Source organism: Protomyctophum bolini, assembly GCF_963924005.1.
Source record: "Protomyctophum bolini genome assembly, chromosome: 4".
Lineage (NCBI taxonomy): Eukaryota > Metazoa > Chordata > Actinopteri > Myctophiformes > Myctophidae > Protomyctophum > Protomyctophum bolini.
Window position 1 is genome coordinate 52,232,273 of NC_137865.1, and position 17,562 is coordinate 52,249,834.

A 17,562-nucleotide genomic window follows, 5' to 3' on the forward strand; every position below is an offset into this window, starting at 1 on the left:
CTCGGGGACTCGGCCCAGTGGGTCTCGTGCCCGGGTGGGGGTCCGCGGGGGTCCGCGGGGGTCCCCAGCGTATCTCAGCCGTCTCTGGTCCGTTTTGGCTGGGGGGCATCTCGTTGCGACCGGGCCGCCCTCGGGGACTCGGCCCCGTGGGTCTCGTGCCCGGGTGGGGGTCCGCGGGGGTCCCCGGCGTATCTCAGCCGTCTCTGGTCCGTTTCGGACAGGGGGAATCTCGTTGCGACCAGGCCACCCTCAGGGACTCGGCCCTGTGGGTAAACAATCACCACCCCTCACACTGACTGTTGAGCTGCAGTGAACCATTTGATTGGCCAATGGATATGTATCTTACTATGTATTACTTGGCTATTGTTCACAATTGCATCGAATAAAAAAAATTAAATAAAAAAAGCTGGCGGAGTGATACACTAAGACAGTAAGGTTCCACTTCATTCATTTAGTGGCAGGAAACACATTTCTCTGTGTCAATGAGTGAGTAAAATAAATAAACAAGTCTGCATTCCTCAACACAACGACGTTATTATGGTTGACTATAAAGGATCACATTATATGCTACCCCTGAAAGAACGTATCAAAAGGTAGGAATGTGATTTTTGGAAGCTACTTGGCTCCAGCCAAACAGTGCTAATTATTTAGCAACAGGGGCCTGTGACAGATCACAGGACACCAGTCTGAGTGTCATGTACCTATACAGTATATTATACAGGAGAATTGATAACCTTGCATTTACCTGCATTTGTTATATGTTGCTATTGTAGGAATGAGGAGGGCCTATTTGTGCACTCTGAGTTACATATGCAGTGTGAGGTTTTAAAGTTAAAGCTATACGTTTTAATGAAGTTATCCCATCCTCTTTCCTGGTTCCATAGATCCTGCACTATGATTTTTGCACGAGATGTGAAAGGAGTCATACAGCCCAGAGGATCATAATGGCTTGACACTATTTTTTTTAAATGTTCCTCATTGTAGGCTGATGGTAAATAATGTACTTGTTCTTATAACTCAGTATGTCAGTAGAGCAGTTCCGTTCGAGGCCTAATGTTAGCTCCTTGGGGTCTCCTCCATTCTCTGATAGCCACGGTTCACTTTTAGGATCTGGTGAGAGATGGTTTATTGCAGCTGTGTCATTGCTAGCTCATTATCTGATGTCAAACCCACCATCAGCAAGTAGGGGTCTCATTTTTGTCAATTAGGGACTTGGCTTTGTGAGATGAAGGGGAATTTTAAAGGCAATTATCAACATAAGAACTATGGACAGAGTTAAGGATATCCTCATTACAACATGTTTTTGCCATTAGGGCCCTCTAAGCACAGCAACATTCCCACCAGAACATGGATAAGGGAAAAAATCATCCAAGGCCTTAACATTACTAATGCGAATAATAGGGGAATTCAATAATGTGACAATTTCACTCTGAAATAGCAGCCTTGGCAGGCCATATCGTTCTTGAAGTGCTCAGAGAGCAGTGGAATATGGATAAAAATAAGTGTAATATGCATATGTACATCATGTGTCTCCCTTTTCCCTTTTCCAAAAAAGTCTGTGCGATCCTGGGGGTAAGGTGGGGGGGTTAAGAAGCGGACTGGGTTGCTTAGCAACCACAGAACCGCCACTATCGGAGGAAGAGACAAAAAATGTTGCCAGTAGGCAAACCATGCGGGTACATAAACAATCACATAAGGACAATTTGTGTTCTAAAAATAAAAAAACATTTACTCCTGTAAGTTATTGTGATTTCGTATGTACATGCTCAGATAAATAATGTAATGTCTCCTCCCCTGAAAAGCTTTTAAAAGACAAATTAAATAAAAAGTTGGTCACAAGCAGTGGAATATGGTCTTGCATGCTGAATCTGGCCAATTTGAGTGTTGAAGATGGTCTCTAGTAGGATCTGATATTTATATTGTTCAGTAAGTTGGGGGTGAATATCTAGGAGGTTATCTAGAGCCATTTTCAGTAGGACAAATTCACTCTCTCGAACACTTTTGAACACAGGAAGTGATGACCTGGGTATCCCATTTGCAGAGGCTATGAACAGATCCAGAATGCATCAAAGCAACACAAACCAATTTGACATGGAATCCAATAAGTCTGTATATGTACTATTTGTGCATGACTTATTCATGTAGGAGCATATAGGGCAGCAGCATACTGTATTTGTATAAAAACAATGTGTTTGTATTTTGTGTACATTTTGCCTTTTAAGCGTCGTCCATTTGAAGTCATCTGTTCTGCTGAGAAGTAAAAAAACATTTAAACGGAGTGTAACATATTGCTGCTGTCGGGCAGAAACCTTGTATGCCCATATCATATATGCCATGCCAAGCTGCCAAAAAAGGGTGATATGAAATGTCCAGTACCTCCCCAGTGCCTCCCCAAGTGCCACCCCAGTGTCTGCCCTGCAGTGTCTGCCCAGTGGCTCCCCAGTGTCCCCCTGAGTGCCTCCCCAGTGTCCCCCTGAGTTCCTCCCAGTGTCTCCCCAGTGCCTCCCCAATGTCTCCCCAGTGGCTGCAGTTTCTCCCCAGTGTCTGCCCAGTGCCTCCCTAGTGTCTCCCCAGTGTCCCCCTGAGTGTCCCCTGAGTGCCTCCCCAGTGCCTCCCAGTGTCCCCCTGAGTTCCTCCCCAGTTTCCCCCTGAGTGCCTCCCCAGTGTCTCCCCAGTGTCTCCCCAATGGCTGCAGTTTCTCCCCAGTGCCTCCCCAGTGTCTCCCCAGTGCCTCCCCAGTGCCTCCCTGAGTGCCTAAGCTCTTTTTACTCATAAAGGTCCTAAGTAGGTAGCAAATACGAGAACACAAACACACACACACACACACACCTGTAATTACATGGGTTGGTCAGAGGGGGGCGATCTCAAATGTAAAAATGACAACTTTTTAGGACCATCCCAATTTCAACACCAGGCATGCTAAAATGGCACCCTGTATCTGTTGCAGTGGTAATCCTTATAAGGACCATGATTTTGGTCCTAACTTGTCCAACGGTCCTAATATGGAAGCTCCTTTTAGGACTTTTGGTCCTAAGAAGGTAAGTTATACGAGAACACACACACACACACACACACACACACACACACACACACACACACACACACACACAACTTTAGCTGGGAGGGGGGGGTCAATCATTCACCCTCCCTGCTACTAAAAGCATACTTTTACTAAACAATGGTTCAATCAATCGTCTACTTAAGCAATATTACACTTACACGCCGGGTCCGCGTCAATATGCCGACGGTCCATTGGTCCGATCGACAACCTACCTCAAACCCTCACCCTAACCCTAACCTCCCCCAGGGCAGACACCTAAACCTAACCACCCACCCTCTCCCGACCCCCAGCGCACCTCGGACCAATGCTCCTTCGGAGCAATGGTCCGTCGGATCATAGGGTGCTTCCCTTACACGCCTGCGTTGCTGTGACGTTAAACCACCCCCTCGAGTGTAATATTGCAATTGTACAACAGTTACCCTTAAAATTAAGAGAATCACTGAAAAATAATAATGTTTCAATGACAGATGTAGCGACTACGACCACACATGTCCCAAGAAACTAGCTAGCCTAGCCACCCAGTCTGCTACGCTCTGGGAGAACAGAAACTAGCTAGCCTAGCCACGCAGTCTGCTGCTGCTCTGGGAGAACAGAAACTAGCTAGCCTAGCCACCCAGTCTGCTGCGCTCTGGGAGAACAGAAACTAGCTAGCCTAGCCACCCAGTCTGCTGCGCTCTGGGAGAACAGAAACTAGCTAGCCTAGCCACGCAGTCTGCTGCTGCTCTGGGAGAACAGAAACTAGCTAGCCTAGCCACCCAGTCTGCTGCGCTCTGGGAGAACAGAAACTAGCTAGCCTAGCCACCCAGTCTGCTGCGCTCTGGGAGAACAGAAACTAGCTAGCCTAGCCACCCAGTCTGCTGCGCTCTGGGAGAACAGAAACTAGCTAGCCTAGCCACCCAGTCTGCTGCGCTCTGGGAGAACAGAAACTAGCTAGCCTAGCCACCCAGTCTGCTGCGCTCTGGGAGAACAGAAACTAGCTAGCCTAGCCACCCAGTCTGCTGCGCTCTGGGAGAACAGAAACTAGCTAGCCTAGCCACCCAGTCTGCTGCTCTCTGGGAGAACAGAAACTAGCTAGCCTAGCCACCCAGTCTGCTGCGCTCTGGGAGAACAGAAACTAGCTAGCCTAGCCACCCAGTCTGCTGCGCTCTGGGAGAACAGAAACTAGCTAGCCTAGCCACCCAGTCTGCTGCGCTCTGGGAGAACAGAAACTAGCTAGCCTAGCCACGCAGTCTGCTGCTCACTGGGAGAACAGAAACTAGCTAGCCTAGCCACCCAGTCTGCTGCGCTCTGGGAGAACAGAAACTAGCTAGCCTAGCCACCCAGTCTGCTGCGCTCTGGGAGAACAGAAACTAGCTAGCCTAGCCACCCAGTCTGCTGCGCTCTGGGAGAACAGAAACTAGCTAGCCTAGCCACCCAGTCTGCTGCGCTCTGGGAGAACAGAAACTAGCTAGCCTAGCCACCCAGTCTGCTGCGCTCTGGGAGAACAGAAACTAGCTAGCCTAGCCACCCAGTCTGCTGCGCTCTGGGAGAACAGAAACTAGCTAGCCTAGCCACCCAGTCTGCTGCGCTCTGGGAGAACAGAAACTAGCTAGCCTAGCCACCCAGTCTGCTGCTCTCTGGGAGAACAGAAACTAGCTAGCCTAGCCACCCAGTCTGCTGCTCTCTGGGAGAACAGAAACTAGCTAGCCTAGCCACCCAGTCTGCTGCTCTCTGGGAGAACAGAAACTAGCTAGCCTAGCCACCCAGTCTGCTGCTCTCTGGGAGAACAGAAACTAGCTAGCCTAGCCACGCAGTCTGCTGCTCTCTGGGAGAACAGAAACTAGCTAGCCTAGCCACCCAGTCTGCTGCGCTCTGGGAGAACAGAAACTAGCTAGCCTAGCCACCCAGTCTGCTGCGCTCTGGGAGAACAGAAACTAGCTAGCCTAGCCACCCAGTCTGCTGCTATCTGGGAGAACAGAAACTAGCTAGCCTAGCCACCCAGTCTGCTGCTCTCTGGGAGAACAGAAACTAGCTAGCCTAGCCACCCAGTCTGCTGCGCTCTGGGAGAAAAGCACGGCTGAATTGTTTGTTTGATTAGCCGGTGAACTAATGTGGTTTGAAGCACGGTTAGAAAGCTGTTCAACCAGGGACACGGTGGCACAGTTGGTAGTGCTGTCGCCTCACAGCTAGAAGGTCCTGGGTTCGATTCCCACTGGGGACGCTGTGGGCGCTGGGGTCGTGTTCCCTCCTTCGCATCATCAGTGCCCATACCCGAGGCGGGGTTGGCGAAAGGGCATTTCCGTGTGGAGTTTGCATGTTCTCCCCGTGTCCCCTAGGGTAGGTACCCTCACATGTTCTCCCCGTGTCCCCTAGGGTAGGTACCCTTACAAAAACATGCAGTAATCCTGGTCTCTAAAACGACCTCCCTCTGGCCAACCGGGGCGCCTGATGGAGGGGAAAGGAACTGGTTGGAATAACGTGTTCCTTCCACGCGCTACGTCCAACCAGGGAAACTCCCCCCTGTCAGGTGTAAAGAAGCAGCATGCATAGAAGGAGGCATGAGGTCAGTCCGCTGCCCCCCCAGGTTGGCAGAGGAAGTGTTTAACGCCCAGGATTGCATTAGATAATTGGCACTGGGTGAAAAAACTGGGTTGCAAAATCGTGGGATAAAAAATGTTAAAAAAAAATAAAGATGTTCAACCAATCATGCTTGCTTCCTCAAAAGGACCCACACACACACACACACACACACACACACACACACACACACACACACACACACACACACACACTCACTGTAGCAGGCCCTCTGCAGGCCCTCCCTTTAGGACGTCTGAGATGACGATGGAGGTTTCTCCGCTCTGGAAGTGAGGGTTGTCTCGACCGCCGGAGATGGCGATGCCGAAGCCGAAGCCTGGTGCCTGCACACACACACACACACACACACACACACACACACACACACACACACACACACACACACACACACACACGTATACAATGTACAATTCAGGCATTTTATCAGACACTCTTAATCCAGAGCGATTTACAGTACGCAAGAACGACACATGATAATACATAAAAAATCACACCCGTGTGAAGTGAGGGGCGCTCTTATCATCCATTCATTGTCAAAAGCTGCAGCTCAACGGAGCAGGATTTAAAACGTGACGGAGGAGAGCAACGCTAAACGCTAAACAGACAGACGACGCATTCGTATTTATGGAGTAAACGGTTGTCTACGAATATACACGTAGAAGGCACCTTCTTTCAGAACCATGGAGAGCTCCATAGATTAGGAGATACGAGGCAGTCTTTAGGACCATGGAGAGCTCCATAGATTATAGGCATTCTTTCAGAACCATGGAGAGCTCCATAGATTATAGGCATTCTTTCAGAACCATGGAGAGCTCCATAGATTATAGGCAGTCTTTCAGAACCATGGAGAGCTCCATAGATTATAGGCAGTCTTTCAGAACCATGGAGAGCTCCATAGATTAGGAGATCAGAACCATGGAGAGCTCCATAGATTATAGGCATTCTTTCAGAACCATGGAGAGCTCCATAGATTAGGAGATACGAGGCAGTCTTTAGGACCATGGAGAGCTCCCATCTGGAATTGCGTGATAGCGGAAATGACGTTGGTGACTTTACCTCCATTTAATAAACCTTTCCGTAAACAAGGAAGTGAACGTAGTAGAAGGAGAGGCCAACCACCCCAAAAAATGAAAAAATAACTGAATTGATCACGCCCCCTGATTTGTAACCCGCAGCATGGGTGCGTGCGTGTGTGCGTGCGTGCGTGCGTGCGTGCGTGTGTGCGTGCGTGTGTTTGTGCGTGCGTGCGTGTGTGTGTGCGTGCGTGCGTGCGTGTGTTTGTGCGTGGGTGCGTGCGTGCGTGTGTGCGTGCGTGCGACAGACACCTACCCTGTGCAGTGTTACAGTGTGCTGCTCCCATATGACAGTCTCCTCCATCGCTGCACTCTGAAACACACACACACACACACACACACACACACACACACTTTAATCCACAGATGTATATATAGATCTACAGTAGATTTGTAAGCTCACGCGGGGTCCACAGAGGTCGGCAGGAGGAAACATCCATCATCCTCCACAGGGTAGAAAGTGCTGAATCGGACTTAACCTTTTCAGTGCCAGACTGAACAGAGGAGCAGAGCAGAGGAGATGAACTGGCTCTCTGCATGCCCCCCCCCCCCCCCTAGAGCAAAGCCCCTCCCTCCAGGAGCAGCTACTAATGCTAGCTAGTGGCTACACCACAACGTGTGTGCTGTTAATTTAATAAAACTGTCCAACATTCTGTATGAAGCACGCACGCACGCACGCACGCACGCACGCACGCACGCACGGACGGACGGACGGACGGACGGACGGACGGACAGAGAGCAGAGAGAGAACAGTCTTCAGTCACACACAGAGAGAACAGTCTTCAGTCACACAGAGAGAGAGAACAGTCTTCAGTCACACACAGAGAGAACAGTCTTCAGTCACACACAGAGAGAACAGTCTTCAGTCACACAGAGAGAGAGAACAGTCTTCAGTCACACACAGAGAGAACAGTCTTCAGTCACACACAGAGAGAACAGTCTTCAGTCACACAGAGAGAGAGAACAGTCTTCAGTCACACACAGAGAGAGAACAGTCTTCAGTCACTCAGAGAGAGAACATTCTTCAGTCACACACAGAGAGAGAGAACAGTCTTCAGTCACACAGAGAGAGAACAGTCTTCAGTCACTCAGAGAGAGAACAGTCTTCAGTCACTCAGAGAGAGAACAGTCTTCAGTCACACAGAGAGAGAACAGTCTTCAGTCACACAGAGAGAGAACAGTCTTCAGTCACACAGTCACACATTAAATGTCTCTTTTATGCAGATGACCTAGTCATACTGTCCCCAACTAGAGAAGGTCTTCAGCAAAGCCTGAACATTCTTCATCAGTACTGTCAGACCTGGGCCCTGACAGTAAATATGAAGAAGACCAAAATTATTACCTTCCAAAAGCGATCACGGTTACAGAAGAATCAACCAGTGTTCAAAATAGGTGGGACCCAAATAGAAAGGACAAATACCTATACATACCTATACACTGTAAATCCCTGGAACATGTGACGCGTTTAAACCTAAACACCATGTGTTTAATAATAAAACACCAAGTGTTTATTAATATTCATACAATACAGTAGAACACGAGTTCACTCAAACACCTCACGAGAACACCTAGTGTTCAAATTCTAAACACCTATATGACTGACTTTGATTGTTAAAACTAAACACGTTTATGTGTTTAAAAAGTGTTACAGGCGATTAAACATGTTCTTCTGTTTATAATCTAAACACTGTGACACGTTTAAAAAGTGTTACAAATGATGTGTTTAAAACTGTTTAAAACCTAAACGCTTGGGTTTAGTGTGTATAGGTTTACAAATTACTTCCACTGGGAATTTCTGTTCAGCTGTGAAGGAACTCAAAGACAAGGCAAAAAGGGCTTTTTATGCCATCAAGCGTTCAATTCAAATCCAAATTCCAATTAGGACATAGCTCAAAATATTAAAATCAGTTATAGAATCAATTGCATTATATATGCATTATTATTATTATTATTATTATTATATGCATTATATATGCATTATATTACAAAGTGATTGGGCAAAATGGGACAAAAATCCAGTTGAGATCCTGCATGCAGAGTTCTGCAAAACTATTATCAGGGTACAAAGAAAATGCCCAAACTCTGCATGCCGGGCTGAATTAGGCCAATATCCTTTACGTCTAAATATACAGAAAAGATCTATTAAATTCTGGAGCCATATTAAAAAGAGTGACCCTGCCTGTTACCATTATAAAGCCCTTGCCTGCCAAGAGTTGGACATCCAAAAGAGCCCCCTCAGTCAGCTGGTTTTGAAACTAGCTGACCTCTCACCTTCTGACATCACAAACCCCAGACAGCCTGAGTGCAGCTACACTATCACTCAGAAGATTAGACCCAACCAAATTATAACTAAAGAAAAATATCAATACATCACATATTGGAACGAACTCACACAATCACAACACAAACTAGAAACATATTTGGCTCTAAACAGACAGTATACTGTGGCAGACTACCTAACCACAGTAACTGACAAAAACCTCAGAAAGACTTTGACAATGTACAGACTGAGTGATCATAGTCTGGCAATAGAGAAGGGCAGACACAGACAGACCTGGCTGCCCAGAGAGGAGAGGCTGTGCTGTCACTGTGATGACGGAGCTATAGAGACAGAGTTACACTTTTTAACACAATGTAAAAACTACACAAATATTAGAGAGGAGTTCTTCCCAAAATGTGTTGTTGTTTGTAATATCTGTGATTGTGCTTTGGCAACACTTGTAAAACGTCATGCCAATAAAGCCTGTTGAATTCAATTGAATTGAGAACAGTCTTCAGTCACACAGAGAGAGAACAGTCTTCAGTCACACAGAGAGAGAGAGAACAGTCTTCAGTCACACAGAGAGAGAACAGTCTTCAGTCACACAGAGAGAGAGAGAACAGTCTTCAGTCACACAGAGAGAGAGAGAACAGTCTTCAGTCACACAGAAAGAGAACAGTCTTCAGTCACACAGAAAGAGAACAGTCTTCAGTCACACAGAGAGAGAGAACAGTCTTCAGTCACACAGAGAGAGAACAGTCTTCAGTCACACAGAAAGAGAACAGTCTTCAGTCACACAGAGAGAGAGAACAGTCTTCAGTCACACAGAGAGAGAACAGTCTTCAGTCACACAGAGAGAGAACAGTCTTCAGTCACACACAGAGAGAGAGAACAGTCTTCAGTCACAGAGAGAGAACAGTCTTCAGTCACTCAGAGAGAGAGAGAACAGTCTTCAGTCACTCAGAGAGAGAACAGTCTTCAGTCACTCAGAGAGAGAACAGTCTTCAGTCACACAGAGAGAGAACAGTCTTCAGTCACACAGAGAGAGAACAGTCTTCAGTCACACAGAGAGAGAGAACAGTCTTCAGTCACAGAGAGAGAGAGAACAGTCTTCAGTCACAGAGAGAGAGAACAGTCTTCAGTCACACAGAGAGAGAACAGTCTTCAGTCACACAGAGAGAGAGAGAACAGTCTTCAGTCACACAGAGAGAGAACAGTCTTCAGTCACACAGAGAGAGAGAGAACAGTCTTCAGTCACACAGAGAGAGAACAGTCTTCAGTCACTCAGAGAGAGAACAGTCTTCAGTCACTCAGAGAGAGAACAGTCTTCAGTCACTCAGAGAGAGAACAGTCTTCAGTCACACAGAGAGAGAACAGTCTTCAGTCACACAGAGAGAGAACAGTCTTCAGTCACACAGAGAGAGAGAGAACAGTCTTCAGTCACAGAGAGAGAGAGAACAGTCTTCAGTCACAGAGAGAGAGAGAACAGTCTTCAGTCACACAGAGAGAGAACAGACTTCAGTCACACAGAGAGAGAGAACAGTCTTCAGTCACACAGAGAGAGAACAGTCTTCAGTCACACAGAGAGAGAACAGTCTTCAGTCACAGAGAGAGAGAGAACAGTCTTCAGTCACACAGAGAGAGAACAGTCTTCAGTCACACAGAGAGAGAGAGAACAGTCTTCAGTCACACAGAGAGAGAACAGTCTTCAGTCACACAGAGAGAGAACAGTCTTCAGTCACTCACAGAGAGAACAGTCTTCAGTCACACAGAGAGAGAACAGTCTTCAGTCACACAGAGAGAGAACAGTCTTCAGTCACTCAGAGAGAGAACAGTCTTCAGTCACACAGAGAGAGAACAGTCTTCAGTCACACAGAGAGAGAACAGTCTTCAGTCACACAGAGAGAGAACAGTCTTCAGTCACACAGAGAGAGAGAACAGTCTTCAGTCACACAGAGAGAGAACAGTCTTCAGTCACTCAGAGAGAGAACAGTCTTCAGTCACACAGAGAGAGAACAGTCTTCAGTCACACAGAGAGAGAGAACAGTCTTCAGTCACACAGAGAGAGAACAGTCTTCAGTCATTCAGAGAGAGAACAGTCTTCAGTCACACAGAGAGAGAACAGTCTTCAGTCACACAGAGAGAGAGAACAGTCTTCAGTCACTCAGAGATTATAAAATGAACTCCATGTTATTCTCGATAGAGAAATTACTTCCGTGAACCAGGGGAATCGAGGGGATGAGCGAGTGACGTCAGGACTTTCGCGCTCTATAGTGGCCCTCTGTAGTGAGTGTGGAACTATAGTGGGCCTCTGGAGTGAGTGTGGAACTATAGTGGCCCTCTGGAGTGAGGGTGGAACTATATTGGCCCTCTGGAGTGAGTGTGGCTCTATAGTGGCCCTCTGGAGTGAGGGTGGAACTATAGTGGCCCTTTGGAGTGAGGGTGGAACTATATTGGCCCTCTGGAGTGAGTGTGGCACTATAGTGGCCCTCTGGAGTGAGGGTGGAACTATAGTGGCCCTCTGGAGTGAGGGTGGAACTATATTGGCCCTCTGGAGTGAGTGTGGCACTATAGTGGCCCTCTGGAGTTAGTGTGGAACAATAGTGGCCCTCTGGAGTGAGGGTGGAACTATAGTGGCCCTCTGGAGTGAGGGTGGAACTATAGTGGCCCTCTGGAGTGAGGGTGGAACTATATTGGCCCTCTGGAGTGAGTGTGGCACTATAATGGCCCTCTGGAGTGAGGGTGGAACTATAATGGCCCTCTGGAGTGAGGGTGGAACTATAATGGCCCTCTGGAGTGAGGGTGGAACTATAATGGCCCTCTGGAGTGAGGGTGGAACTATAGTGGCCCTCTGGAGTGAGGGTGGAACTATAATGGCCCTCTGGAGTGAGGGTGGAACTATAATGGCCCTCTGGAGTGAGGGTGGAACTATAATGGCCCTCTGGAGTGAGGGTGGAACTATAGTGGCCCTCTGGAGTGAGGGTGGAACTATAATGGCCCTCTGGAGTGAGGGTGGAACTATAATGGCCCTCTGGAGTGAGGGTGGAACTATAATGGCCCTCTGGAGTGAGGGTGGAACTATAATGGCCCTCTGGAGTGAGGGTGGAACTATAGTGGCCCTCAAGCAGGGTTGTGGGCGCTCGATTTGAACCGTTAAGCAAACAATAGACAGATAGTTCTCTATTGATCCTGAGGGAAAATTCAGGCTTTGTTCATTAATATTCAAAAGGGGATGAGTGTTTAATGATAGCTCTCGGAAACAAGCCAACAGCGGAGCAAATAGAAACAAGCCAATAGTGGAACAAACAAACAAACTCTGGTCAACAAAAACACCTTGAAGCCCTCGTACAAGGTTTCTTCGACGATGCATGCACCTCTTGGTATACCACAGCACCTCTGAGGCCCTTAAAACAATTAAGGCTCCAGACTTCTCAAAACAAACTGGTCAGGCTAGTGCACCAGGTGCATGGTGTTTGGATCTAGACAAGCTAGAGGGTGATCCTCAACTGAGCCGGTCACTACTGAAGCCAGTAGAACAGGTAACAGAGGCTAAACTACTTGGAGTGGTACTAGATCCTAAACTTAATTGGACTAAACAAATTGACAATATAGTAACTAAAGTGGGAAGAAGTATTGCCGTAACCAGGAAATGTTCTATAGCTACATAACACTAAACACTAGGAAAACAGTAATTCAAGCTCTAGTGTTATCACATCTTGAGTATTGCCCAGTCATTTGGTCATTGGCTACAAAAACAGACGTACATAAATTACAAATAGCTCAAAACAAAGCTGCCAGATTAGCTCTCCAGTGTTCCAACAGGACACAGACTGCAGAAATGCACAGAAATCTATCATGGTTGTTGAGAATAGATTACATTCACGTATTCTTACGTTTTTCAGAAATGTATTAATGGACAAAAAACCACAGTATTTCTTTGAACAGGTAGCACATGTAAGAGACGGACATAACCATATGACTAGACAAGCCAGTTCGGGTGTTTTGGTGGCACTTAAACCAAGAACAAATATTCTTAAATCTTCTATTATCTATAGAGCAGTAATAGGTTGGAATGCACTACCAAAGTGTATAACCAATACAAAATTCATCTTTAAAATCAAGTTAAAAGAACACCTTATGTAAACCATACTGCGGTAACCCTGGGAAAAATAATAATTAAAATGTATAATTTGTTGAAAGTGATGTTTTTCTTGTGTGTTTTTTATTTCTTATTTTATATTTTATTTTACTATGTTTTATTTTGAGTTAGTGTTTGTAAACAATCGTAAGTATTGCCTTTGTTAAATGTTAAATGTTTGTCTGTGTCAGACCCCCCAGGAAGACTAGCTTTTGTCAAGGCAAAAGCTAATGGGGATCCTTATAAACAATAAACAACAATAAACCATAAACAATACTACTTGTCCTCACTCCTCAAACCCACCTCACCCCTGCCCACTTTGACAGGCTGGAATGGCTTAGGGTTGGCGACAGAGTACAGCATCTTGCAATGGGTCTGGTAAACAAGATTCACTAAACCACTAAGATACCCAGGTACCTGTCTAGATACTTCCTTAATGTCAACGAAGTCCACACCCACAAAACCAGAGGGAGTTCAACAAACCATGTACAACCCAGATTCGGCACAAACAAGGGACAAATTTAATTTAGCTCCTATGCCACCAAAATGTGGAACGCCCTACCAACAGTCATTAAGACATGCCCTTGACTCCTTCAAAACCGCTCTCAAAGGGCACCTACGGACGGCTGCAATTCGAAACTGGCCCCCGTAAAATCTGAATCTCCCCCTCACTGTATATGTTTATTTTCCCTGTTTACCTGCTTACATGATTTCCTGTTTTTTGACTCCCTTACGGAGCTATGTGTGTGGCTGGGTGGGTCTGAGCACGAAAACAGCATGGTTGTTTTTCACTACCTACATGTGCGCAACCTAACACACACACACACACACACACACACACACACACACACACACGCATATATTAACTGTATATATGATGATTTTGGCATCACGTTTGAAAGGCCCTTAAATGCTCTGTCGGAATTGAGTTGGGATCCCCCCTGGGCGCAGAGGTCATCTCCAAACCCGCCTGGGAGCCCCTCGGGATCCCCCGGGAGGAAGTCACTAGCTAGTGTTGCTCTGGAGAGGGAAGTCTGGAGCTCTCTGGTGGTGGAGCTGTTGCCCCTTGCGACCCGACTACGGATAAGCGTTTGAAGACGGATGGAGGTGTAGCTACTAGCGGTGCCGAATGCCCCCACCCCCCTTCCCCCACATTATTCGTCTATAGGGCAGAGACAGCAAGGATGCGTCAGTGACATCATCCCTGGAATGACAAGTCAAGTGCTGTATAGCTACTATAGCCAACCGGCTAGGTTGGCAAGCACTGTTAGCAAGGGGCTAACGGCTAACAGCTGTAGTTCCAGAGCAGAACACACACACACACACACACACACACACACACACACACACACACACACACACACACGGGCTCCACTCCAACCCGAACACAAAGACAGACTGTTGCTGTTCTGTTCCCCATCATGCTAACCTGTTAGCCAAGCAATCACATCTCATCACTGGCATCTGGACACACACACACACACACACACACACGCGCACGCATGCACGCACACAAGCACACACACACACACACACACACACACACACACACACACACACACACACACACACAGTGTAGCCCACTACTGTAGGCCTACGTCGACAGACAGATATATAATAATGACATCAATTTAAATTAAATTAGGCATGATATGACGTCATTAGCGTAACAGACATGGGCAGTCACGTGACGTGACGACCACCCTAGTAACGACCATCACTGTAGCCGCAGAGGAGAGCAACATGGCGGCCGCGCGCACGTACACACACACACACAGTCACACACACACACACTCGCACGCACAAACACAAACACACACGCACACAAGCGCATATCACATCACGCTCATAGTATGATGCAGGAACATACACACGCTCACACGCGCATATCACGATCTCTCTCTCTCTCTCTCTCTCTCACTCACACACACACACACACACACACACACACACACACACACACACACACACACACACACACACACACACACAGAGCATCATCATCATCATACAACAGACCTGTTTTCTATAACGGTCCATCCAGTGTAATGGAGAACGGAGAGGTTCTCCTCTCCTCTCCTCCTCCCCTCTCTCTCTTCGGGGTAACGGACCCGTGCCGAGCCGTACCGCACCGTACGGTCCCGTGTCGGTCCGGTAAATCCTGCTCCTGTCACCCCTCTCCTCTCCTCCTCCTCTCTCCTCCTCTCTCCTCTCCTCGGGGTTCGGACCCGTACCGGTCCGTCCCGTACGGTCCTTAAATCCTCCTATCTCCTCCTGTCACCCCTCTCTCTCTCTCTCTCTCTCTCTCTCTCTCTCTCTCTCTCTCTCTGTCTCTCTCTCTCTCTCTCCGGACGGACCGAACCACTGAGTTCTAACCGCGGGGTTCATCCATCAGGCCGACGGATCGATTATAAACAACCCACCGCTTCTCCTCTCCTCTCCTCTCTCTCCTCTCTCTCCTCTCCTCCGCATACATGCATCCATTCCTCCTCCTCCTCCACAGCACCACACACACACACACACACACACACACACACACACACACACACACACACACAAACACACACACACACACACACACACACACACACACACACAGAGAGCAGAGCTGCTGACACCCCGCTGAGTTTTAGCATGCTGTTTATTAGAGTTGAACCGCTCTGTGCGTGTGTGTGTGTGTGTGTGTGTGTGTGTGTGTGTGTGTAGCCTATAAAACATGCACATCATTAAGCTGTACTTGAATGAATTGTTTCTCCACACAACATGTTTGTGGTCGTTGAGTGGTGGGGGGGTGGGGGAGACTGAGGAACCCCCAGGTTGCAGTGGTGGAAACGGTTCTCAGAACAGGCCCGGGGGCCACATGCGGCCCCCACCACCACATAAAGCGGCCTGCAGGTTATATCCGAACATTGATAATATATATTATTGTTTTGATGTAATTTGATTATGTCCAAAGTATAATTTGTATTTAGTTCATATAAAGTCAACATAACTATAACTAAATGCATTTGAAATTAAATACACATTTTTACTTTTCAGGATTCCAATAAAAAAATAGCAACAAAACAAAAATCAGCGCAATGTAAACGCAGCCTAACAAGACTACAACTCTAATGTAAACACAACCTAACAGGACTACAACTCTAATGTAAACACAACCTAACAAGACTACAACTCTAATGTAAACGCAGCCTAACAAGACTACAACTCTAATGTAAACGCAGCCTAACAAGACTACAACTCTAATGTAAACACAACCTAACAAGACTACAACTCTAATGTAAACACAACCTAACAGGACTACAACTCTAATGTAAACACAACCTAACAGGACTACAACTCTAATGTAAACACAGCCTAACACGACTACAACTCTAATGTAAACACAACCTAACAAGACTACAACTCTAATGTAAACACAACCTAACAGGACTACAACTCTAATGTAAACACAACCTAACAAGACTACAACTCTAATGTAAACACAACCTAACAAGACTACAACTCTAATGTAAACACAACCCAACAGGACTACAACTCTAATGTAAACACAACCTAACAGGACTACAACTCTAATGTAAACACAACCTAACAGGACTACAACTCTAAATTATTATGGAGACATCAGATGTTTGTCCTGCTGCTTCCGGGTTCATCGTTTCTCTCTGAGAGATCCCAGATGCAGGCAGGAGGAGAGAACTGGTGAACTCAATACTGCCGCCATCTGGCGAAGTCAGCTGGTTAATCAAATCCTTCTACAAAAACTTGTTTGTAAAGATGGTAACAACTGAGGAGGTGCTTAGACAACTGAGTGCCCTCCAACCCCACAAGGCCACTGGCCATGACAATATTCCCTCCAAATTTCTCAGAGACTCAGCCATCTCTATAGCTCCAATCATCACCCGTAATAGTAAACACGAGGTGGATGCTGGGAAATCATCATACTTTTTTTCGACCACAGTCGAGATCATGGATTTCACAATGCCACGCCAGACTTTCCGTACATATTATTATGTTCAGATGGGGGATGGCAGCCAAATACAGATACTTGTACATTACATACAGTATGTTCAGATGGAGGATGGCAGCCAAATACAGATACTGTATATTACATATGTTCAGATGGGGGATGGCAGCCACATACAGATACTGTATATTACATATGTTCAGATGGGGGATGGCAGCCAAATACAGATACTTGTACATTACATACAGTATGTTCAGATGGAGGATGGCAGCCAAATACAGATACTTCTGCGGCATGAAAAAGGTTGACATATAGAAACATAATAGGTTTTGTTTTCAGAAAACATGTGTTTTTTTCTTTTTCTTAGAATCGGCCTCAGGTCTAAATGGGTTATGAGTCGGACAGTATAATGTTTCTAGAATACAGTATCAGGTCTTCTGGACAAGATAAATACAACACCACAACAAGATATAAATACAACACCAC

The 17,562-nt window shown here is 46.7% G+C and overlaps 2 protein-coding genes across 2 annotated transcripts in view; one reads left to right on the top strand and one right to left on the bottom strand.

The window, feature by feature from the left end:
* LOC308313636 (nuclear factor 7, ovary-like) overlaps positions 1–17,562 on the top strand; it is a 283,858-nt gene that overhangs the window by 218,577 nt on the left and 47,719 nt on the right. The window lies entirely within an intron of this gene.
* tjp1b (tight junction protein 1b) overlaps positions 1–17,562 on the bottom strand; it is a gene marked incomplete at both ends in the record, with an annotated part of 89,594 nt that overhangs the window by 50,917 nt on the left and 21,115 nt on the right. The window contains 2 exons of the mRNA XM_080762310.1: positions 5,837–5,961; positions 6,968–7,024. Of these exons, the coding sequence (XP_080618436.1) occupies positions 5,837–5,961; positions 6,968–7,024 (182 nt within the window). The remainder of the gene's footprint in view (positions 1–5,836; positions 5,962–6,967; positions 7,025–17,562) is intronic.